At 43.3% G+C, this 24,948-nt stretch overlaps 1 protein-coding gene across 2 annotated transcripts in view; it reads right to left on the minus strand.

Annotated features, from left to right (window-relative positions):
- Nucleotides 1–4,300: 4,300 nt before the first annotated feature.
- The window catches only part of INTS4 (integrator complex subunit 4), a 41,296-nt gene continuing 20,648 nt past the window's right edge, over nucleotides 4,301–24,948 (minus strand). For both annotated transcript variants that reach the window (XM_050898253.1, XM_050898245.1), the window contains exons 13-23: nucleotides 24,541–24,656; nucleotides 22,404–22,537; nucleotides 21,454–21,611; nucleotides 18,447–18,540; nucleotides 16,223–16,303; nucleotides 13,761–13,891; nucleotides 12,744–12,803; nucleotides 10,298–10,457; nucleotides 9,836–9,979; nucleotides 8,392–8,512; nucleotides 4,301–6,013 (exon numbers count right to left, since the gene is read on the minus strand). In XM_050898253.1, coding sequence (XP_050754210.1) covers nucleotides 5,820–6,013; nucleotides 8,392–8,512; nucleotides 9,836–9,979; nucleotides 10,298–10,457; nucleotides 12,744–12,803; nucleotides 13,761–13,891; nucleotides 16,223–16,303; nucleotides 18,447–18,540; nucleotides 21,454–21,611; nucleotides 22,404–22,537; nucleotides 24,541–24,656 — 1,393 coding nt within the window. In that variant the 3' untranslated portion in view covers nucleotides 4,301–5,819. The remainder of the gene's footprint in view (nucleotides 6,014–8,391; nucleotides 8,513–9,835; nucleotides 9,980–10,297; nucleotides 10,458–12,743; nucleotides 12,804–13,760; nucleotides 13,892–16,222; nucleotides 16,304–18,446; nucleotides 18,541–21,453; nucleotides 21,612–22,403; nucleotides 22,538–24,540; nucleotides 24,657–24,948) is intronic.

Below are 24,948 nucleotides of genomic sequence, written 5' to 3' on the forward strand. Positions count from 1 at the left end.
GCATGGTGTGAAGTAGAAGGTGAACCACTGACCCAGAAGACTGTAGTCATCCCAAGGGAATGCCAGTAGAACCAGTTCCTACTAATCCGCAGTGTGTGAAGACTTTCTGCATTAAATGTCGTTATCTTATAGCGGAGGTGGTTTGTCTCTCTTGATCACAGTCATACATTTGCGTTATTTCATGAGCTTTTGGGCCTTACGGTGGCCTTAAATAGGAAGAGGCTTTGTAAGGCTTTTTACTGAGAGGACAATTCCAGTTTTTTAAGTACTGCAGCATGCGCGTTGTTAAGACAGTTGCGAGAAGTTGAGCAAACACCCAATCTTTCACCTCCAGGGTTTTTGTTTTCCTTTTTTTTTTTTTTTCCTATTTTCATATTAATGTAGCACATTAATGATGAAGCCGCATACAACAAAACCGCTCAGCCCCGGGTCCTGCATTTGAGAAAAATACTGTGGGCTCCTCGCACTGATGCTACGTGTTTTGTCCTCCCGAACGGCCTGGGAAGGAGCACAGCCGGTTGAGCATTGCCAGGTGACTTTCAGAGGTGCGCCCTACCCGGCTTTGTGCTGCAGCCTCTTAATTGTCCCTTTCCTTTGGCAACCGGTAGGATATAGAAGAGTCCACTTCTGAAACGGGGAGCTGCAGCATGCAAAGAAAGGGATTTCTCTTTTTAAAGCTAAACTGCTAAGTTTCGCTACCGTCAGTACAAAACTTCGGTGTCGACAAGGAGATTATCTGCTGCAGGTCTTTTCCGTCCGTATCTTCTATTACTGCTCTCGTCACAGCTTCCTGAGTCAGCTTTGTCAGTTCCGACAAAAGCCTCCGCTCCACTTGGGCTGCTCCAGTCGCTGAAAGCCCAATTTCCTTCTTGGTGCCTGAAATTGCTTTGCTACATGGTGGAAACAGCTGGGACTGATTCATCAAAAAAAATTCAACCGGAGCTCAAAATGGTATCTTTATTAAATCGCTGCTTTCAGTTAGAGCCGTAAATAATTTGTTAAAATTACGGGCTCGTCGCCCAAATCATGGGAATGCGCTTTTGTAGGGCAGGGATTTCGCACATACACCGCTTCTCCGCCTCCCACCAGGAAAACAATCTCGCAGTAGGCAGCGAGCTCCCACCCTGACGCTCTCATTAAGGCAGAGCCGCGGCTGGGCTGGGTGCCAGGAAGATTCCACCCCAGCTGCTCCGCCGCCGAGCGGGGTCGGTCCCCGGCCCTTATCTTTGTGAAGCAGCACACGCGAGCTGGCAGCCAGGAGAGACTGGCCGTAAAAAGGCTCACAGACGCAGCGAACGCAACGCGACCAGCATTTTGAAGGGACATCAGGCAGCATTTGTGCAAAGCCTAGCATCGGTGAGCCTTCAAACTTTATTTTGAAGTCCCACTAATATTGCATTAGCAAACTGCAAACTAAAAAAGCCTGCTCCCCCATTCCTAGTGCCTGCTACTAAGAATAAACTGGAAGACGCGAGTGAAATAAGATGAAAATAGTGATTGTATCTCTGCCTTGGTCAAAAGATCCAAGAACTCAGACAAGTGAGACAGGAATCCAGAGGAAACCCATCTCCGTGAGCTGGAACCCAAGATGATGTCATATGGTCCTGATTTAAATGCGTGCCCTGTTCTTTTGTCTTCCCAAGAACTTGCCTTGTACTTTTTGCAGTGAGTGTACCCGCCCACGGGTTTTCTGTACTTTTTAAAAGAAGATACGTGAAAGCCACACCAGGTTTGAGTTAAGATCTCATAAGCTTCAACTTTGTTCCAAATACATTTATGCATTGTTTTAAGAGTTCTTGACTTGATAATTGCAGTATTTACTTGCAAAGTTCTAAGAATTGGCCTGATGAATTTCAATGGACGTCAGCAATCTGATTATGACTTTCCCATTAAAAGCAGTCAGAGCTAGGCTCCCTCACCCCAGATGCCATGTATAAATAAATCAGAAAAAACCAGTGAACACGACAACACATTTTCAAACCACCGAGCTACGCTCCTTTCATGTGAGTTCAGCCTTTCCCTCTCTCTGCCAGATTCTTGACCCTCTTCCCTTATGCCTAACTAGGAGGTAGAATGTGGAGGTGAGCGAGGGGTGTTTGAACATGGTTAGTTTTTAGCAATTTATTTGCCCTTCCTTCTGGATTGCTCAATCTCCCTGTGGCTGCAGCTCTGTACTGACACCGCGTTCCTCCACTTGCAGACCTCGGAGAGAACAGAATCTCCCCGTACTCGGGTGATTGTGATCTGAAGTCCTCTGTTCCCTCTTCAACAGAGATGAAAGATGCCAGTTAGCTTTGTGCGTGAGTACAGCCCTTTGTTTGTCTTTTCATTCTGAGAGCAGTCATCTTTTAGGCTATTGCAGTGCAGAAGTCCAACACTTAAGTCAAAATTAAAGGACAACAGGTGAATGGGTAGAGATGCTTCTGAGACGACACAAAGCCCTGGACCTCCCCAAAGAGCATGAACGCCAGTATTTTTGAGAGCAGAAAAGCCTAAATGTCTCAAACCTGAGAGTGGGAGGAAAAAGTCAACATCTAGATTTAAACAACTACGACAACAATCTCAGAATACTTACCTTTTATACAAATTGCCTTTCAGATCTCCTGTGTGTTGGAACATGGTGTGAAAATGCATTTAAAAGAGAAAGTAAGCTAAAATAAATTGGAGATCAAGGTAAGCAGTTTAAAAAAAAAACAACCAAAAGCAAAGACATATTCAATAAGAAGGGAAAGGGTAGAGAATAACAGCAAGAGAGCGGTAGTGTACTGTACAAAAGACCTGCTACAACATCATGTATTTATAAGGGATGATTTACCAGGGCCTGTAGTGACAGGACAAGGGGCAACGGCTTTAAACTGAAAGAGGGTAGATTTAGATTAGATGTAAGGAAGACATTCTTTACTGTGAGGGTGGTGAGGCACTGGCACAGGTTGCCCAGAGAAGTTGTGGGTGCCCCATCCCTGGAAGTGTTCAGGGCCAGGTTGGATGGGGCTTTGAGCAACCTGGTCTAGTGGAAGGTGTCCCTGCCCATGGCAGGGGGGTTGGAACTGGATGATCTTTAAGGTCCCTTCCAACCCAAACCTCTGCCTGATTCTATCTTTACAAGTCTGCTTACGCACATAGCAGGGAACTCAAAGGTAAATTTGAATCTTGGAAAGAGTATGGTATTAAGGAAACAGCATTTGACATTGAATTTTAAGATCATTGATGTTACAGAACACTTTTTTTTCAGTTCAGCTAAAATGATGAATTAGTCATCCGCTTGAAGAGATGAAACCAATTTTCAAGTGGTTTTAGGCATCTTGAAATTACAGATGAAGAACTTTTCTATAGCCCTTCAGCATTTGATTCTCAGTTGGTGGTAATACAGAAAGCGAGTGATCTTTGCCTAGTATGTGATATGAAAGGAGCTCAAGCACAGCACAAGGGGACCAAATAGTAGAAATTTGTTCCAGTGCTCAGAAGAAGAGAGAAAGATGCCAAGAATTTGATACTGAAAGTGGAAAAAAAAAAAAAAAAAAAATTATGCCCAGAATGGAGTAGCTGTTTGGTCATGTGTCACCTGGGAACAAATGATAAATCATAACTCAAATACTGATATCCGCAGAGCAGCCAAACTACCCTGAGGAAAGGCAGAGTTTATGCCAGACAGCTGGTTAATGCCGAGACCTGGAGGGTTTATCTCCAGGCCCGGGAGGAGCTCGAAAGCTCCGCTGTGCTGCCCATCGATATTGCGCTGCGCTGAGAGAGAAGGGCGGCATTCGGGACCGAACAGGCGCTCCCTCGGCCCCTGGTCTCTGCTCTGCCTAGCAGAGCATCGGTCGTGGCCTGGAGCATATGGGCACCATTTACATTAGAAGTCTTTATCGGGATGACAAACTGCAGAAATACTGGTAAAGTGTAAAATTGAGAGAGGAAAGGGGAAAAAAAAAAAAAGAAGTCTGTAATGAGCTAGCTCAGCTCATCAAGCATCTGCCCGGACACAGCTTCATAATAAGAGATGTACAGCAACCCCTGTCCCCTGGGAACTGAACTGAGGATGCCAAAGAGGAGTCAGATGGTAACGACTGAGGTGTTAGATGGGCAGGAGGTTTTCAAAGCAGTGCTTAAAGGTGAAATACAGCAAAACAGTTTGTAAGAGCAGTGGCACAAAGAAAGGATATTTAATTCAAGAATACCTAAAGCAGCTGAATAGTTTTGTGGTTATGAGTCTTTGGACCACAACATGTCAGTGCTAAAAAATTAAAGCAAAATCACAAAAAACTTGCACTAATCTCTTACTAGCCTAGGACCATGCAGGCATGCGTGTTCACTCATATAATAAAGAAGAAACAGATTAGCATGAGTTTTCCAATTTTATTGTAGGAAAGCACATAAGGGGTTATTATTTACACTAATCTCTGTACAACTAGAAAGTATTTCTTCACTGCTTTGTTTACTTGCTAAAAATACACCTTTTTTTTTTTTTACCAATTGATTTATGAACACAGGTAACATTTGGCTGCTGCACTATAAAGTTTCACACATTAAGTGCTAGAAAACCCTACCAAAGGATTGCTACCAATCATAGGAGGTTCCTCAGTCCGCTAAAGCCTTGCACATGGCAGCGATGCACGGACACACTTCCCAACAGGAATGCCAGAAGGATCGTGTTTTTAAGTAAGTTCTTGTCCCCCCGTATGCCCAGCTCACCTCCTCAGGGGAACACTGACAAGCTGCCTGACTGCTGCTTAATTGAGAGCATGTTTGGCTACTTCAGCTGATCAGAAAGACTTTGACAGCCAAAACTGCTGCTGAACTGAAAAACTACACAGATTTTCTCATCTCAGTAAGATTGGTTCAGGCCAAGATCACTACACAGAAACAGATTCTGTAAAACTTAGTGGGACGGGGTTAGTAATTTTCCAACCCATAGTATCTAATCGCATTGTTCCTAAAGACATACGAATGTGCAACAGGAGAGTTGGATTACAATTCGGAGATTAATATGTTTGACTCCATTTTATGTAAACAAACAAAAGCAGCAACATACTGTTTTGTTGCTGTAACTCAATTAAACTCCGTGTCCTGCTAACTGAAGTTCTGCCGCTTGCACCACAGGTTCCTCCTCCCCCCGCGCCACAACGTGAACAACCTGTGCCCTCCCCAAAACTCTACAAGCTTCAGTACAGCTGTACAGGATGTAAAACAGCTCAGGATTTAGCCTACGGCAATTGGCAATTTCACTTTTGAGCTGCAGTTCCTACACAAGAACAGCAGCACTTTGGAATTTTTTTTTTTTTTTAAACTCAGAATTTAGGTACCAATGCACAAATACAAGTTTTAGACCTAAAAAAAAAAAAACCCCAACAAACCCCCACAAAAAACCTGAACTCCTTAGCTTAATTTCAGAGTACTGTAAAAATAACATTGATTTATGCGCCTAAGCATTTACATAGTAAATACCTTAGTAAATACATAGCAGAAAACCTAGAGGCCTTGAAGAGAAACTTTTGGTAAGTAAAAACTGAAGATACAGCCCAGTGAAATCGCTGCTGGAATGGTGATTGAGAACTGTCTGGATTTTGTTGATTCAATATAGAAACACCTCCATTTTCTTGAAACTACTCTTAAACCAGCTGAGTAATTCCTGTATTGGTCTATCTGCTTCTTACCAGAGGAGACCAATTGTTCTTCAGCAGCTTTATTTCCATGGCTGACTTTTTTTTTTTTTACGCAAGTACAAAACTGTTTCGGTTTGGTTCACTCTCTTGGAACACTGGATATTGTTTTCATGTAACCCGACAAGCCCATAAATATATTTCTTTTAGCGACAGACTTCACCGCCTGGCAGGTTTGGGCATTATATAAACTTTGACAGGTTTGCTGAAGGGTATGGTCCCCTCTATGCCGTTTTCAGATTGCGGGAGAGCCTCCAAGCTCTCGCTCCAGGTAGATTTAGGAATTTTAGCAGATGCCTTGCTCCGGTTGGAATTGTAAGCCAGCAGCAACCGCACTTCAATCTGACACGGCTCTGCAGAGAAAAAAAAACAGAACAACCCCAAAATGACTGTCACCACACAGTGAACAACCAATACTGAAGGAAATTTTCTCTCACGTATGCTGGGTTAAGTACAGAGCCATTCTGGGCTGACCAGAATCCAGTCTGGTGTTTGAAAAATACAACTTTGTCATTACATTCAGCACAGTAGAACTAAGCACCGTTATAGGTGTCCCCCTCCTCCTTTGTCATAGCTTAAAAAGAGAATCCCATGACTAACTTAAAAATAGCAAATTGCAAAAATAACTGTTAAAAGTAACTCCAACCAAATAATAATAAAATCATAAAAGACCATAGAACTAGAAGGTCTTGCTACCTATATTTTTATGGCAGGATCAAGTAAATCCAGATGACGTCTGATAAGACTCGCAGCAGAGATTACTTGAAGATTCTCTTCTCTTGGAGGTTTTTACAGTGCAAGACAGCCTTTTCCCCTCCTTCACCATCTCAGCAGCTAGACAGAGATTCCTAATCCTGCCCATAAGGCAATGTCACTTTGTTCTTCTCCCAGTGGTCATAACAAAAATGGGCTTTCGGTCTACATAGTACGACTGAGCAGCATGCTGGCCTACAGCCCCATCAAAATGTTCCTTTCTAGACTGAAAAACATGATTCCTTTAGGACTTTTGCTTATGGACTTATAATGGTTTTGGCTGGGATAAAGTTAATTTTCCTTCACAGTAGCTCTCATGGTGCTATGTTTTGGATTTGTGACCAAAACGGCGTTGATGACACAGGGATGTTTTATCTATTGCTGAACGGTGCGATACCCACGAGTTTTCTCACTTTTACCCTTTTGATTCTCTTCCCCATCCCACCGGGGAGGGAGCGAGCACCGGGTGGGGCGTGGGGCTTAACTGCATACCAGGGCGAACCCACCACAGGACCACATTACTGAAACCTAAATGAAATTTTAAGATGCGATGCCCAGAACTGCAGTGGTGCTCCAGCTGAGACGTCATCAACCAGACAGAACACAAGAAATAACCTTTTTCCACAGTTATCCCACAGTTCAGCCAACACCTCCCTGAGACTCACCTTTTCGCCATACCGTCAACCCTTCTTTTATTTGTAGCTCGCAGTCACCTCTATCGCTTCTGCTATACACCTGTCAGTTAATCCCTGCTTTGTATTTGGGCGTTCTCCTTCCTAAGCACGCGCTTTTTACTGGCCTTCAGTAAGTTTCACTGTCTTGAATTAAGGCAATCGTGCCATTTTGAATTCCGACCCCGTTCCCTGAACCCCTCCCCACGTTTTATACGCCTAAGTGCCAATGTCAAAGTTAATAGTTAAAATAATGGCTAGGGCAGACCCCAGAACAGAATCCCTTAGGGCTGTACTTAAAATGCCCTTCCAGTGAATGCTGCAGAAGCAGAAATAAGGACTTGATTCAGCTCCCTCTGGTACAGGATGAACCTTTAAATCCAGATACTTCCAGTCATAGAAGCAATACCATTTTTTCTTCTCCAAAAAATACCAAGGATAGGAGGATGAACCAGTACACCAGGGAAGTGCTATATCAGAAGGAGTACGGGAACGAACATGGCAATAAACAAAACTCTGTTGGTCAAAAAAAAATTTTCTGCTCAGAAAAAAGCCCACGTTTGAATAAACATGAAGGGATTAAAAGAAAACAGGACAAAGGGAGCTGCGAACAAATACTCTCAGCTTTTGTTGTTTGAAGCCCACGAGCCAATTACTGAAGCCCTTCCACGGGGAAGCGTGAATGCCAACTGAGACTGAACGTGAACGTTGCAGTCGCACATTTCATCAGAGCTAAAGGGTGGGTTTTTAGGGCATTATAAGGGTGAAAGTTTAATCAGCAGTGAAATTATACTGTTGAGTACACACAGTTCCAAAGGTTCTCTGCCCTGCTCCAATACCCGTCAGATCTAAAACAATGAATTATGAGTCAGTTTACCATGACTCCTTGCCTTTACATTAGGCTGCAGGCCTGACTCCTACAACTGATCTTGCTCTGCACAGAAACAGGTGACCTCACCTTGAATATGTGCTCCCGTGTAAAGGCTCCCAGTGCCGGAAGACTGCATGTGCAGCCCCCAGCGCGTAGCGAGCACCTTCCCTCCCATGACGGCAGCCCCTCTGGTCGCCTACGCAGCAGTAGTGCCCTGTCAACCAGGGAGACGGAACTGCTCAAAGGCTGCGAGAACAGAAATCTGAGCAATGCTAAGGGTAGCATCAACAACAGCTGTAGACTCCAGGATCCTCAAAGCCCCCGAGACTCGGGGGGGGTACGTCTTACGTGCAGGAGACTGGGATCAAGCAAGACACACTCCTATCTTAGAAAAGTGCAGCGACACAATCGCATGAACTTGCATTATTAACGTTACCTGTCCACGCTGTGTGTGAGAGGTAAACCTGAGTTATCAGTCTGTGTCTTCCAGGACCAGGATTTCGAAAGTCAGCCGGTTTAGGATGGATTATTTGTGCTTGTCCATCTGGATACAATACCTATAGCAGAAAAAAACCCAGGAAACAACTGACTGACAACCGGACTGGGGATTTGCACAGTGTGTGCTATGTTGGTGTTTTCTGTTTGAGTTCGGAAGGCAAGAAGGTGTGCTGTATCTTGGAGCCAGCAGTCCAGTTGCCCTAGATTTAACAGCCACACACCGGCCATTCAGGCCCACAGCACAGGTGGAAAAAAATACATCAACATCAGCTTCTTCCAGAGGTTTTGATTTCTTTGTTATGCAGTGCACTTGCGTATTTTACTTGGCATCGTATCACACCTATCTCCTCAGCTGCATTTGAAACTAGTGCTTCAGCAGTAGGAAGAAAGTTAAGTTGTTGTGCTGGTTTTGGCTGGGGTAGAGTTACTTTTCTTCAGAGTAGCTGGTGTGAGACTACATTTTGGATTTGTGCTGGAAACAGTGTTGATAATTCAGGGATGTTTCTGTTACTGCTGAGCAGCGCTTACACAGAGTCAAGGCCTTTGCTGCTCCTCACCCCACCCCACCAGCGAGGAGGCTGGGGGTGCACGAGGAGTTGGGAGGGGACACAGCCGGGACAGCTGACCCCAACTGACCAAAGGGATATTCCATACCATATGACGTCATGCTCAGCATATATAAAGCTGGGGGAAGAAGAAGGAAGGGGGGGATGTTGGGAGTGATGGCGTTTGTCTTCCCAAGTCACCGTTACGCGTGATGGAGCCCTGCTTTCCTGAAGATGGCTGAACACCTGCCTGCCCATGGGAAGGAGTGAATGAATTCCTTGTCTTGCTTTGCTTGTGTGCGCAGCTTTTGCTTTCCCTGTTAAACTGTCTTTATCTCAGCCCACGAGTTTTCTCACTTTTACCCTTCCGATTCTCTGCCCCATCCCACTGGGGGAGGCGTGAGCGAGCGGCTGCGTGGGGCTTAGTTGCCAGCCGGAGTTAAACCATGACAGTTGTAAATACGAAGAGCCAAGAGCCTGCATATTTCTGTACCGTTCAGAACAGCTGCTTTTGCTCCTCTTTCTCCCGCTATACAAGCTGGAAGTCCACCACCATTTATTTGTGCTCATGTCCATAACGTGCCCACTGCATGTGAAAGCACTGTGTGGAGCACAGAATGGCATCAAAGTGCTCAAAGCAAACTCTCAGGAACCGTACGCAAGTCAACGCAGCGCACTGTATACAAGCCAGTTTCCAAATGTGTGGTTAACACACAGAAATCCAACATTGTCAATAATAAAGTGTACAATTATTTGCAATTTAGAAGTATTGACATTCTTCAACAAACTCCCCGTAAGACGCAATCTTGTTTGCATTTATGTCAAGAGACTGCTTACCTGAACTTTAACGGTTCCTTGGGGATCCTGCACATGTTCCAGAGTTGCATCAACATCCAGTGCCACTACCAACCCCGATGTAAACCTCAGAGGATTATCAGATTCACCGGTAGGCTCAATGATATTTGCAGTAGCTCTATGGAGCTATTAGGGGCAAAGAGGTTGGCAAAAATAAGGTGGGGGGAGGAGGAGGAAAGAAAAAGAGACGATCATTACTGCTCTTAATGGAGACATTGTGCATGAACTTTGGATTCTTTCAGATACTGCCAGGAATTATGAAGTCTTCTGTATTTTTAGCAGTAGTCCTGAGGACGCTAGGTAAGAAGGAGAAAGCCTTTGAAGAAATAACACTTGTGACTGATCAAAAACCTGAATTCTAAAAGCTTCATGGTGTATAAGGAACTAGTCAGATGCTAAGACAGTCTGCAAGGATGTTGCATTTTAATTCTCTGTGTTACTGACCTGCTCTGGAAGAGGAAGGTGGAGGAAGGTACTTTGTCGCAGTGTTGTCTGAAGAATCTTGACCACTTCCGAAGGCTTGGATGTCACGAGTCTGGGCATTAAGTCCAGCAATTTATCTACAAAACTGCCTTGCATATGTGGGAGCTCAGAGATGAAACATCTGTGTTAAGAATAAATTAAAAATCAAATACTTTTTTCAACATTTTCAACAGTATTGTTATTTTCAGCCAAGCTACTTAATCCTTATACTTAGTTATAATGACAGAATTAGATAGGTAGATTCTCCTTCTGATGCACGTCTCATACAGAAGATAAAGACGATTTTGGCTAGTTATGTTGGGACCATACCTTGTGCTCAAACTGACAACATCAAGGGCTATGCAGATCTCATTTCTTACGTCCTTCATCAATACAGAGCCCAGTGGGCAAAGGAATCTAGGTTCACAAAAAAGGAGCTAGAAGCGTTGAGGTGCCCGTCAACAACACATCAATGAGAACCACATACTGTAGGGATTTGTCCGCTCGGATTGCATGTGCAGCTGTGATGCTACTTTGATAGTAAGAGCGCTAATTAAATGAGACTACAGACAATTCCAGTATTCTGCATTCCATCCTGATGTCTCAACAAAGAAACACAGCTGGATGAAAGAGCCATTCCTACTATAGCTGCCTTGCAAACTTTTGAAATTGGTGCTTCTCAGGGAAGACATGCCTATGCCGGATTCTCTATGCTGTGCACTTTCATCTGGCTAACTAAATAGCTGACTCATTACAGGATCTAACATACCCACACACCCAACACGAGAGTTGTCTGACCTTCCGCTGCAGCAAAGTTTCCAGAATGGTTCTCCTCTACCAATATTTATGAAAGTATTACTTATTACATCTGAGGAGTGAAATTTTAATAGTAAACTACAATCCGTTGGGGCAGGGCCGGGGGGGGAGAAGCTAGTTCTAGAGGTCAAGAACAGAGACTAGAATCCATTTGACAGTTTGGGACAACAGCCTCTCACAAGAAGAGCATTTGACATTTCTTATTCTTTATACAGAAGTAAAACTGGACTACTACCCTACAGCCCTGCATGCGGAAGATGGTTCAAGAGACTGAGTCATCGGTGGCTTATCTGTTATTATCGGCAACGTTCCTGCGGTGTTTAGCAAGACAGTTTTGTAAGCCTAGTAAATATTCGTGCAATTTGGTGAAAAAAATGCACCATTTCTGTAGGTGAACAGCCTCTTGAACAACAGGCTCTCCTCCCCGCTTATCAAATCTGGTGTTGCACTGTATCTTCTTCACCTGCAGTTGACTCTACGAAGCCTGGACAGGAATACCGGACATGCCCAAACCAGCTTCAGGTCCTAAAGATCTAGAAGCGAGATTTTTTTCAGGATCCTGGGTGGTGCTCTACAGGAGCTCATAATCCATAAGCGGAAGCCTCTACCACCAGCTTGGCAAGGGTGGAGAAAAATCACACTCTCCTCTGTACGTGCTAAGAGGGCTACGCAGGAATACACATCCTTGTGTTCCTATGACTGCCACTACACAGACAACAAGTTTCAACTACTCTGTCATGGGACGCAGCTAAAATGTGGCACGCTGAGGCTGCAAAACCTAGACACGGGAATTTTACGTATCCGAGCATTTACAGGTGACCTTAGAGCTAACTGACAAGATCCACCATCATCCAGACTCCCTTTGTGGAATTCATCACTGTCCACAGGAGTTACACTCCTGAGAAAAAGCAATGAGTTTTGCTGATCCGGAGACTCAGTGTGAAGAAAAGATACAAAGCAAACGAACAGTTCTAGTCCTTAGCTACCAAATAAGCACAACTACATTTGGCTCCCTTTTCTCATCACTTAACCAGCCACAACTGCCAAGAACATGGACCACAAATAAATGGGAATTTAGTCAGAACTGGAGACGGAATTCTGCTCAGCCAACTCCGGATGTCTATGTCTCTGGGCTAGCTATCCAATTGCCTTCTGAGTCAACAGAAAACACCTGGGCATCCCTAACCTGACCTATTTTAAACATTTAGATTAGGATAAGATGAAAGAAGCACCTCTCCAGTGAGAGGAGAGCTGGGTGAGTGCTTCAGAAGCAGTGGTCTACCAAGCAGATGTCAACACCTGGGCGAGATGGCTCCCGCCTTGAGCATGCAGACAGTTCACTCACTCTCTCATTTACAATTTAGAAATTTATGATAAAGGAAAGGGAAATTCCCTTTTTTGTCATACTCCCAGGAAAGCTCTTCCATTGATCCCGCATTTAGAAGGGAGTTCACTTCTTGCTTTATCATTATCTCACGATAGCAGTCCCCGATGTAGGACAGCAACAGGGGAAGGGAGATGTGAAGAGATGAAAAACAAACGGAGTATTCCCTGATGGCAATGGTGGGGGGGACTTTCTAACGTAAAGTGAAGAAGCAACGGAGTTTCTCACCTCTGAAAGGAATCCACTTCCTGTAGGAATTTTTCACACATCCCAAAAAGGGGTTCCACTCTGTGATGAAGATAACATTCCTTGTTTTAGTTTTAAATAAAGAAAACTGGCTCTACGGCTATAAGCATTTAGGTGTTTTGGAATCCAGTTCAAGCTCCTAAAAACTAAAAGATCTTACAATGTTAAGGCCAGAAAGGTGTTCCTCACAAGAGAAAAAATAAAAATTAATTGCCATCTTCCTCCCCACATCTATAACCCCCTCCCACAAAAAAATCATTTGCATAAGGCACTAATTAAGGTCCCAAAGCCAGTGCTAGAAAATATTAACTTTCCACCTATAAAACAGGAGGTTAAGAGGCAAATATATGATGGACCTCTACAGCAACACAGGGAATTGATGGCAACAAACTCGGAACAAAAGTAAACAAATTTGGATACTAACCACCTTGCTCTAACTCCACCAAATGAAGTTCTGATTCTACAACCATCCAAACCCGTGTGTAACTGCATTGACCTCAGCAGCCAAAATGACCCACACAGAGCCTCTCGTGTTACCTAAGCCATGTATACGCATGAGCATTTTGTATCTGACTCAAACATTAGTTGCAGATCATCAAAGACAATTCTTTTCTGATGCTAAAAACTCAGCAATACTTAATGAAGCAAACACGATTAGTGCGTTCTTTGACTTCTCCTCATTTGAATAGGTCCCAAATATCAACTCTAAGACACACTCTGCAACATTTTTAACCTATTTATATGTTCACAGCTGAGAGAACTCAACCCCCAAAACATGTCTTCCTAATAATTTTGTCGTCTACTTTCGTATTGTGTCACCATACAGCTACACCAAAGGCAAAAGAAAGCTCTTCATTCTGAATTAGTTTAGCAAATGGTTACTGGCACGCCGTGATGTTTTATGTGTCTAATTTATCCTTGCTGGTTTTTTTTAAACAAAGCTTGAGGAAACTAAGCTTACAGTTAACCCTAAAGATCCTTTTCCCAGGTCATCCTTACCCTCTAGTGGTACGCGCAGTCACTATAAGCTGTAACGCCTTCGCTTGCAGTCTCATGTGGTGAATAATGACCACTTGCCTACTTTCCACTCCGCTGTACATGAACTCCATTTTATAAGTTTCTTCCAAGATCTGTCAGACAGACACCACAGGGGTAACAAACCATCAGACTTGGTTAAACTCTTGCACAAGCATGATCACAAGATTCTGGTATTTTCCCTCATACCGAGGAACACATTAATCCACGAGTCTCATTCTTTTGGTGAAATTCTTCATGGCATGAAGTGGCACCGAATACTAAAATGTTATCTTGGCTATACTAAAGAAACCATTCATGAAACTTGGCCTAAAATCAAGCACTCCCTCCATCGGCAGCCTATCTTTCGACATCGCATTTTAAATTTCTAGGGGCAGAGTGCTCACCGACTCCCACCGCCTACTCTGGAACACAAAATGAGAGCAGCACAACAGAGCAACCTCAGTGGTCCTGCTCAGGTTTACATTTTTGGAGCTAGATTTGACAAGTTCCCTTGAAAACAACTTTAAATTCAACAATGCTTCACGCACTGCCGCTGAAGATGGGAACTATCACAAGATAAGCATCATTCTGGGTTATTTTAGAAACATGGTTAAAAGCTTAGACGGGACATTGCACAGTTTTACTCATCGTACTTTATCTGTCGAATAGATGGGCTTAAGTAGACAAGGAAGTGCTCAAATTAATACAGCTGAGTTCAGTATGACTGTATAGAAGCCAAGAACTTGCAAGTTATTTAATAGGAAATATTCCCTCACCTTGCATTGACGGGAAATGATCTACATTCACAATCACAACAGATAAAACTTCCCAGGGGGTTCACAAGCTACTGAGAAGGGCACCCAAGACAGACAGTTCAATTAGAGAAGATTTAAAAAGCTGATAGGCTTTTGTTTCTACTCATCCCTGAGGACAGCTGTCAACAGCATAGAAGGTTTTGATGCACAGCAGTACCTGCCTCTTATTACATCTTAATTAACTGAAGACTCAAAATGTCAGCATAGTTTCCCAGCAGATCCATGAAACTTGCTTTTACTCTAGATTTGTTTCCGGATTATTTAATAGCTTGCTTTCTCCTTTACCTTTTCTTAGGGCTTAGCTTCAGTTTTTCCAGGATCAGATCATTTATACATCACAGAATCAGAATAACTCAGGTTGGATGGGACCTCTGGAGGTCATCTACCCTGGTCCCCTGCTCAGAGCAGGTCTAATTAGATCCAGTTACTCAGGGCCACATCAAATTGCGAACACTTCCAAGGACGGAGATTCCCCTCACCTCTCTGGGCAACCTGTTACAGTATTTAGCCACCCTTATGATAAATTTTCCCCCCTTATATCTAAGCAGAATTTCTCAAATTCCAACTTGGGTCCATTGTCTCTTCTCCAGAGCAGCCTGGCTCCACCTCATCTATATCCTACAACGAGGCAGTGGTAGACAGCAGTAAATCCACCCTGAAGCCTTCTCTTCTCCAGGCTGAACAAGCCCAGTTCCCTCAGCCTCTCCTTGCAGGGAATGTGCTCCAGCCCCTGACCGCCTTGGTGGCCCTCTGCTGCACTTGCCCCAGTTTCTCAGCATCTTCCTTCTACTGGGGAGCCCAAAACACAACACAGCCCTCCAGATGTGATCTCCCCAGAGCTGAAGAAAGGGGAAGGACCACTTCCCCAATCCTGATGGCTACGCTCTTGCTAAGACAGCCCAGGATGCACTTGGCCTTCTTTACTGCCTCATGTTCAACGCGTTGTCCCCCAGGAGCCCCACGCTGAACATCACAAGGTTCCTGACATCCCAGTCCCCCAGCCTGCCCAGACCAGCCTGAACAGCAGCCACGCCCTCCTCCAGCGTTATCAACTGGCTCCTCAATTTGGAGGAGCCTCATCACCCACTTATTCAGCCAGAAACCTGCCACTTTGGTGAAAAGGAAACAAGAAGAGACTGCATCAAAGGCTTTTTGGTCAAAGTCAGAGAGGTACAACATCCACTGCCCTCCTCTTGTTCACAGCACCAGTCCCCTCATCATAGAGAACAACGATGTTGGTCAGGCGTGATTTGCCCTCGGGAAAAGCATTTTGGCCGTTCCCAATCACCTTGTTGACCTTCACTTGTTTAGAAACGGCTTTTAAGAGGATTTGGTCCATAACCTTCCCCAGCAATGAGGCGAGGCCAAGCAGCCCACTTATTTCTGGATCTTCTTTCTTGCTCTTCTGGAAGATGGGTGCGATGTTTGCCTTTTTACAGTTGTCATGAACCTCTCCCACTCGCCACTCATCTTTTGAAGATGAGAGAAACTACTCCACTTTGGGGAACTAAGATTTACTCGGACAGACTACGGCAGTGGCAAGTCAGAAGCATCTTATTGTTGCACGGCCAAGGAAGGGCTCATATCCGAGGCCTTGCCTCCACGCAGACCCAGATGCTTCTACCTCACCTGTTTGGCTGCAGCAGATGCTAACGCGTTCTGTTTCAGGTACAGAGGAGCTGCCACGTTCCACAGTTTCTCCTGCAAGGCCTACAGAAGAAAACCATGAAATGACGATAAATACCCAGTTCAGTCTAAACATTATAACGCTGCGCTAGATGGGCTTGGGAGCAGGGAAGCTGCTCTGTCTCTCAGCTGTACACACCAACAGGTTGGTTGAAAAAGCAGGCCAAAGTTTTCTCTTGTGCTTTTAAATACAACACGGGGAACCAAGGCCTACAAAATACGTATTGTTCTATAAATACACAGAGATATCTATACAACTATAGAATATAAAACAGAAGTTGAGAATAATACTAACAAAGGTATGAATTAGAGACTGGCTGAGCCGAACTCTTCCGTACTTTTTAAGGAGAACTTTATGCAGAATGAAGTCACTTATTAGAAAAACAATAGCCCACTGCTTTATCACCTCCCTGAGGCCAAGACCAGGGCAATCTCAGATTGCAGGCAAAAAGTGGAAACAATAACAGCTGTCCCCAGAAACACACCTACACAGTTGTATTTCTGAACTTTCCTGTTGACAGTCTCCGCCCCACCAAAGATCCTGGAGTTACTAAGAATACTGAGTGTAAATCAGCTACTGATATTTGTATCAAAAAAACCCAAACCAAACAAACAAGAAAACCAACAAAACACCCAACCACACCCTATTTGATTTTTGATTTATGTTTAAAAAAATTAAGAAAGCTTGACTGGATGATTTATATCACTGCCTCCTTTTTGAAGCTGCCTGTCCTTAGATACAGCTACACACAAAGCTGGCTGTAGCCAAAGCTCAAGAACATACAGACTATATCCTTCAACTAGGCTGGCCCCAGAATCCCAGTTAAGTACCCCTAAAATCACAAGGTATGTAAAGCCTTTAAAGGTCTGAAACCTTTTGAGCCTCGAGAGGCTGGGAAAGGAAGATACCTTTTTCCCCCAACAGTTTCTTTCTGTTGGGGAAAGAAGCAATTGGAAAGAAATCTACTGAAAAGGGCTGCTCTGACATTCGGGTTCTCTCTGCCATATCAGAATGTCTAATTGTATGATATTACAAGTTTTTTTCATTTCAGCCACATTACTGACTCCTCTGCATCACTGATGTATTGACTGTTTTACAGCTCGAGCCAAGAATGGCTGGTGCAGCTTTTACCCCCTTCTCCCGAACAGAGCACTCCTCTTTGCCAGATACACAAACCATCTGGTTCACTCCAGACCCCGGAGAAGGGCAACAAAGCCACCTCCAAATGCTGGTCCTCTGCCTGGATAGCACATTTCGCTTTGGCAAAAGTTCTGGATTTAGCTAGGATTACACTGAACTGTAACACCGCTCATCTACAATACCTTCTTTGGGTGATAAATGTATTCCAAGGATTTGAGGGCTGCCATGAGATATGCCAACTGGCAGCTACGCATTTAGCAAAGAAACTGAAATCCCTTCTTGTATTTACATAACAAAGCTTTTATTGAGTCTCTTCTGGAAACCTGTTTGTTGCTTGCTTTAGTTCTTGCTTTACATGTGTATAAGTTACATTCAAACACCTAAAGAATGCCAGGAGACTAACTTAAATACTACTGCCAGCTTATAGCTTGAGAAGTGAAGCAAAACATTAGTTCCTGTTTACAGGAAGAAGCTGACTTTGAAAAGGGTTGCTGCCATGGTGTCAAAGTAACCACTTCATCTGCTAATACCAAACATATAGATCATTTCAGCACCGTGAAAGTAAGCATGACTGATATTTTGCTCAAGCAAGTCTAAAGAATTCCTTTGGCATTGGTGCCAAAAAAGCCGTCTACAAAACATTGTCTATAAAAACTCCACTTATAGCAGCAGTTTAGCAAAAAGCATTCCAGTGGCCACTAGCAGAGAAAAGTTACTCTCGTAACATAAAAGGGTACAGAGTAGTTGCCTCCATTATGATTTCGGTCAGAAAATAAGCTCTGCATTGGCAAAATGCACATGAACCAACATAAGCCCTAGGTACAGCAGAGATCTGCACTGGCGTGCTCGTTGGCAAAGTTACTGCATAAATTATTTGCCACAGAAGGGAAGCAGGAATATCAGAAATCCATGGAACCTGCGCTTTCATCGTACATCAGTCTTCAGCACGAACATCAAAACATGAAAGTGCACCAGTGTGATGGACTGTTTTGAAGAACAGCCCAAAAAAGACAGATGAAGCCAAACCTTGATGAGGAGCAGCTGACACTGAAGGTAAGTTGCGGTGAAATCTGCCATCCCTGCCAGTTCTGACTGCAGTTCTCCAAGCCTCTGAAGATCGCTGAAGCATGTAGAAAAAAAAAAACAAACAAAAACATTGAGACAGCAAGCAGGTTAATCTAACTGCACTCAGAACGCAGCAACAGCAACGATGAAGCCAACTATTCCTGCATCTTGCTTTTTCTTATCCTTAGAATAAGGACCAGGAACAATAGCAAAACATGCACTACAAAACAGTTTGCACTTTGGGACTTGGCACCTCCGTTCTTCCCGGAGGCTGACACGAGCACAGCGGTGGAAGCAGTAAGTCTGTCAACCCACATTACTCTGCAGCCCTATGGGAACCATACAGCGTAGCAGTTCCAGATTTAACTTAAAACACTCCAGACTTCCACAGCAGCTAACGACCCATTTATGTTACACTGCTGGGAAATCTAACTATTCATGTTGGCTAGCAAAGGTTGTTTGGAACACGTCAGGCTCACGCAACCAAGCATATTTGAAATATAGCTGCCTTTTTAAACCAAGCTGAAATCTGATGTACTGATATTTGCCCAACTAGCTGTTGTGTGTTGTCTGGTATAAGTATTTCTGGTAAATCATACAGCAATAGCAGTAGCTTTTAACTTGACAGAAAAAAAACGACAGTTAATGGAACCCGAAAAGGCTTTAGTTCTCTACTCTTAGACATGTTTTAAAATCAAAAGTGTGTATTAAGAAAACAAAGCTCATTTTTTGTTACAGATCTCAAAATAGGTTGCATGACGGGGATTCAACACATCTCTGTTGTTCTCTGCATTTTGCTTTGATCCAAAGTGTACTGAAATTGTCACTCTACTTCCATGTTTCTTACTGGAACTTATTAAAAAGAATATTTTTTCTTCAGATGACCCTTTCCTTTTGTTTATTTTAGATTTATCTTTGCATTGATGATGCAATTCTGAAGCTTTGGCTCTGCCAAACCAGAAGGCTGCTGAGCGCTGAGACATTAAAAAAAAAAAAAAATCCATGAGATATCTGTATAATTTACAGCCAAAGAAAATCTCTCCTAAGCAGAGGGGCTGTGCCTTCCTTAAATGCAACAACAGCACAGCCAGCCTGAGCCTTACATAGTGCCTCCATTTCGTCTTTTCCCAGAGAGCAGAGAGAAGAAGAGACTCCTGGGTGCTTAATTCCCGTGTCAGATTTAATGCATCACAACACACTAACGGGGAACAGGATGTCATCTCTCAGCTAACAGCTAGGCAGATATTCCATTTCCCAGTCTTCTACAGTTCCCAATTCCACTAATTCTATTTCCCTACAAATCTTAAACAGATTTCAACATCCCTGCAAGACAAAAAAAATTCCTGTTTTATAGATGGAGAAACCAAACCACAAAGACCGATTTGCTAAAAAGCCTGTCTTGCAGTTTCAGCTGCGGAGCCTGGGGGAAGAGCGTCAGTCTTGAGCGTGGTTAGGAATGTAAGTCCCAAGTAGACACCAGCTCCACGAGGTCTGCGTTACTTCCTCCGATGGCAACAATGATAAAGGAGGAGGGAGTTATAGCCCACCACAGAATCCACTGCTGCGAGCCTCTTCTATCCCTTTCCTCTCAGCAACCAAATTGTCGGTGCAGGAAACTCTTGCCCTCTGCAAAATAACCTTTAACACTTTTTTTGGTTTTGTCTTAAATCCTCCCTTCTCTTCAGGGTGGAAAACAGCAGCTGGCTTCGTACAGCTCCTGGGTGGTGATCCCAGCAGGAAAAAAGCCAAGCCAGTAATTTCCATCAACTCCAAAGCATTACTGTCCTTTACTGCATACAAGTTACGCATGCAGCCGTCTCTGACGTGATTCCTACACTCAAAATTGAAAACGTTCACAGCCTGCGAGGTTTCCAGACCTTCACCGTGCCTATAAGATTCTGGATGCTCTGCCAAGAGATTACATGTTTCAAGCGTTGAGTGCATTAAATGCTTTGAGACTAAGTTTTAAGCTGCGCATAGTAGCTTCAAAAGAGCTGAAGACAAACCATACAGTTTTCACAGCTGGGTTGTCAGGGAGGAGCACACTGTTTATTTGTCACTGTAGGTGGGTGCGAAAGCGATTTACAGGTACGCAGACAGAAAAGGCAGCTATTTTGGGGGAAGGAAAAGAATAAAGCTTTTTGGAATTCCATATTCCAAACAAAGCATTTTAGATTGTTTTCCCAACTCTCAAAATAAGGTTCTTTTCCTCTTTCCAAGTAGAGGAATCACAATGAAGCACTTTAAGTGTTTCGTTTGTGTAAATCAGTCTAGAGATGAAATGGAAGATGCAGCATAAAAGCCACATTCAGAAGCCATCCTGTACACCCTTATCTATACAACAGCAGACAGCAACACGCAATAATATTGTCTATTCCAGAAAAATCTCTGATTTTCAAACTGATCATGAATGCCAAAGTCCTTCATAAGTGGGACTGGTGATAAGAACCCAACAAAGCACCAGAAGCAGGTCCTCTCCTGCTGACTGAAAGGCCACAGGACCTGGAAATTAGAAAAAGCAAAGGGGACAACCTCTTTCTTCCCACAAAAATGAAACAAACAACCCTGCGCACACACATTAAAAATAATATGATCAAAATGAGGGACTCATACAGGGACAGAGAACTAAGAACGACACACAAGGCTGTCATCCATAAAAACTGAAAGTGTATTTTACCATAAGTGAACAGTCCAAGAAGAGCACCCTTACCCGACTCTTACCATGCTCCGAAAAGATGTTCCCCTAAAACACACACTGATTATTCAGCGAGGCAGAGCCAGAGCTGGGACCATCAGTTTTGTTTCAAACAGGCCGTGAATACCTTTTTATCACGCTCTCTAGAAGAAGTCTCAGGCTAAGTGCTCGACGGCAAAGTACAAGACTGATATTCAGAAGCAAAGCGCCTGCTTCAGAGAAACTGGGAATTCTAACCAATCTTCCCACGAACAGGTCAGCTTGCAGTCTTACCGGATGGTAAATTCCAGCAGCTCCTGTATGCCCTGGGGGTCGAGGTGCTGAAGGTTGTAAACCCTCTCCAGGCTCTGATGCAAGAACTGCTGAGAAGGATCTTCATGTGGTGTAATACTGGGAGAGACAGGGGAGGACACCAGCTTTCTACCTGGCAACTAAGCACGAAGAAACACATGCAAACAAAAAAAAGAGAGAAAAGTCTAACACAGGTAACAACACTGGAAAATGCTGCCACATTATTTAACAACTACCAACTGAGAGCTCCAATTCATTTCTCAAATGCAAAATTTGTATCAAGGCTTTCAAGCCTGCATCTTTGCTAGTTAATACTCTCCATTTTATAATCCTCTTGCAGCTAGAGATCCTCAGGTTAAACTTCAACATCCCTTTGAGGGAAACACCTTCCTTATCTATTAACTATGACGCTGTGAAGTCAAGGGAAGTCCAAGACCACAGAAACCGCAATTCATTTTATGACCTGTAATAACACTTATGACCAACTTCAGTCCCCCCTGTACTTACATGCAGGAAAAACATGCTTCAAAGCAGCAGGGAACACATCTCACCCACGGGTAAACCATTTAGGTAGGACACAAGGCAAATGTTGGAAGATCTACAGAGGCTAAGCTCCCTTTCCCCACACAGTCAGAGCTGCTGAAAGCTCCCAGGAATCCTGCCCTCCCAGTATTCTTTCCTAACCAGCAAACCATGTGCTGTTCTCACTTGAGAGCAAAAATGTTATTATTCTCCCCAAAATATTACAAAATCCATATTGTAACAATTTAATATTTGGCTCTCCTCACTTAATGTACATTTCAATATTCATTCTCTTAGTGCTTGGGAGAAAAAACTTCTAGGATCGAAGTGTTGCACACTGACAGACATGGAAGAGACGAGCAATATTCATAACAGAGTGGCAAAGTGCAAACCAAATTGGTTCAACTTACTCTTAACGGAGGGACCAGATGAGAGAGACTGTCCCGAAGATAGGCGTAATGTCTGAATGTATGATCAGAGAACAGGGCAGGCATTGTTGGGCAACTTTTAGCAGCGTTAAAAATCAGAACCAGAACAGCAATGTCTATTGAAATGGATTGTTAAAGAAAAATAAACAACAGCAAGAAGAGCTCCTTGGGGATGGCAAGTTAAAAGAACAACAACTCAACAACCCTTTCTTTGCTGGAGATTGTTTAGGAAGTTCTTTACAGTTGGAGAATGCTGAACAAAACCCAAAGAGGCAGCTGTCTGAGCAGACGACAACAAAGTACAAAGCACAAACGTTACTGGATGAGCCATATTGGAGGAAAGATGTTACTGCCAACGTGGGATGGCTCAGAGACGACACAAAGGATAGGAGCCAGGGATTATAAATGCAGAACATGCTCATTAGGTGGAGTTTCACTCTTCCTCAAAGCTTACACTGTGCTTACCAGCGTGGTACCCAAACACCATCTAAAATTAAACATTTACCTCTGAGTCTTTGAAAATTGCTGCATTTCCTATGATGCCCTGAAAAATATCCCTCTTACACAGACTTAAAACAAACCACAGAATCAAACACGGGAAGATGATTCTGGAATAGAAAAAACATTTTCACAGTCTGAGAGCCCGGGAAATACAGAGGGCAGCCAAAGGCTTTAATCAGTTAGCCCAAAGGCTGGGGCACTCACCTGCAACAGGGCTGACCCCAAGCGTAAGATCTCTCTAACAGGAGAGCGTGAAAAGGATCCCAGTGCAAAGGTTATGATCGTCTGGGAACTCGCGGGCACGGGGAAGAAGTAGGTTCAGCCATAGAAGGGACTGAACCCACCAGTCTCTCACCTCGTGAAAAACCTTCTGCATCCACGGGCTGCCAAGCATAAAGGTTTCCACTTGACAAACCAATTTCTCCTCTTTACCTAAAATCCTTTCCAAATTTTCAGCTGAAGCTAGTCAACTAACCTGATTCAAATTTGCTAAGTGCTTTCAATCAAACAAAACCATGTTTTTAATTAACAGTTTACACTGGAAACATACCATTCAGGTCTACCTTGTAGTTTCTGGCTCCCAGGCCTGTCTTCACATAATTTATCTCCATGAAATTTGGTGGCAAGTTACCTCCAGAACATTCTCTAAAATAATATTCTTTTGTTCAGGGCAGGAAGGTGCACTGAGCTAAATAACAGCTTTCTCCCCCCTGCAATGTTCCTTCAATTCTCAACTTATAGGACAAATTTACTCAAATTATTACTCAGCTATCTGATTAGGGATTAATCTTTCTCTCCACCTGATTCTAGCCCTTTTCAATTCTCACAAGCTATTTATTTAATCTGTATAGAAGTTCTAGCTCATGGCCTGTGACTGGTGAGAGAAATAAGGAGTAGCTTCACAGAGGAAGAGAGTTGTTCCAGTCTAACGTCTCTCAGCATGCATCAGAAATAACATTACATTCTGCAATTGCACAGAAGGGAAGGAGAATGAACAATGGAAAAAACGGTATTTCGTGTTTCCAAGGCATCTTCTATTGTTAAGGATAATGGTATAACAATAACAGTTTGTATTCTAAAGCACTAGAAGTGCTAACATTAATATAAGGATTTCTGATTTTGAGTTATTTCAAAAAGATGCTAAATTTATAGCATTATGGGGATTCAGCCACTGCTGCACTAAGAGACGGTACTGTTCTACGCACTGCACAACAGTAAGGGCAGGAGAAGTTTTACCTAAAAACAAAACAGACAAGGAAAACCACTCTTCTTATTTAAAAGCTAAAGTATCTTCAAAATTAGTGCAAACTAGATGAATGTTTTCACATCAAAGGACTCATCTGCAAAGCCTAAACCTTGACAAATTGCTTGATAAACAGATTATTCATCACAGCATAAAAAAAGGCCAATTACATCACACTGGTATTTATGAAGACAGTTCTAGATAACAATTAGTCCATCACCTGCTGAGTAAGAAAACTAAGTGGCAAAGGGATTCAGAAATAGCTACGGGACTGTCTCCTACAGTTTGAAGTGGTTTAACAAATGTGAGTATCAGGAAGACAGGAATAAAATTTATTACAGTCAAAAAGATCAATTGGCTTCATTAAAAAGATACAGGCTGGGTCATCCATGTCTGGTTCTGGAGTGTCAAAGAATGGATGTGTGCTCAGCAGCTCTGGGACTAACGGAAGCACCAAAGTGGGATGCCTGCTTCCCAAGAACTTCAAGCATCTGAAAATACACAGATTGAAATATTTCTTAGTAAACCTGGACATTGCAAAATACAACCTTTTAAAGCATTATTACTTTATGTTGCAGCAGCACTTTGAGGCGCTGGTCAGCAGCAAAATCCTACTGTCCAAACCTATGTGCAAACTCATGGCAAGACTGTCTCTTCCAGGCTGAGTATTTGCATTAATGTTTGATAGGACCCAAGAAAACTGAGAGGAGAGCTGGAAAAAACAAGTAGTAATAAAAATTGTTTACTTAAACTGTCCAAGAAATACTTAACACCTGGAGCTAT

Source organism: Gymnogyps californianus, chromosome 1 (assembly GCF_018139145.2).
Source record: "Gymnogyps californianus isolate 813 chromosome 1, ASM1813914v2, whole genome shotgun sequence".
NCBI classification, from domain to species: Eukaryota; Metazoa; Chordata; class Aves; order Accipitriformes; family Cathartidae; genus Gymnogyps; species Gymnogyps californianus.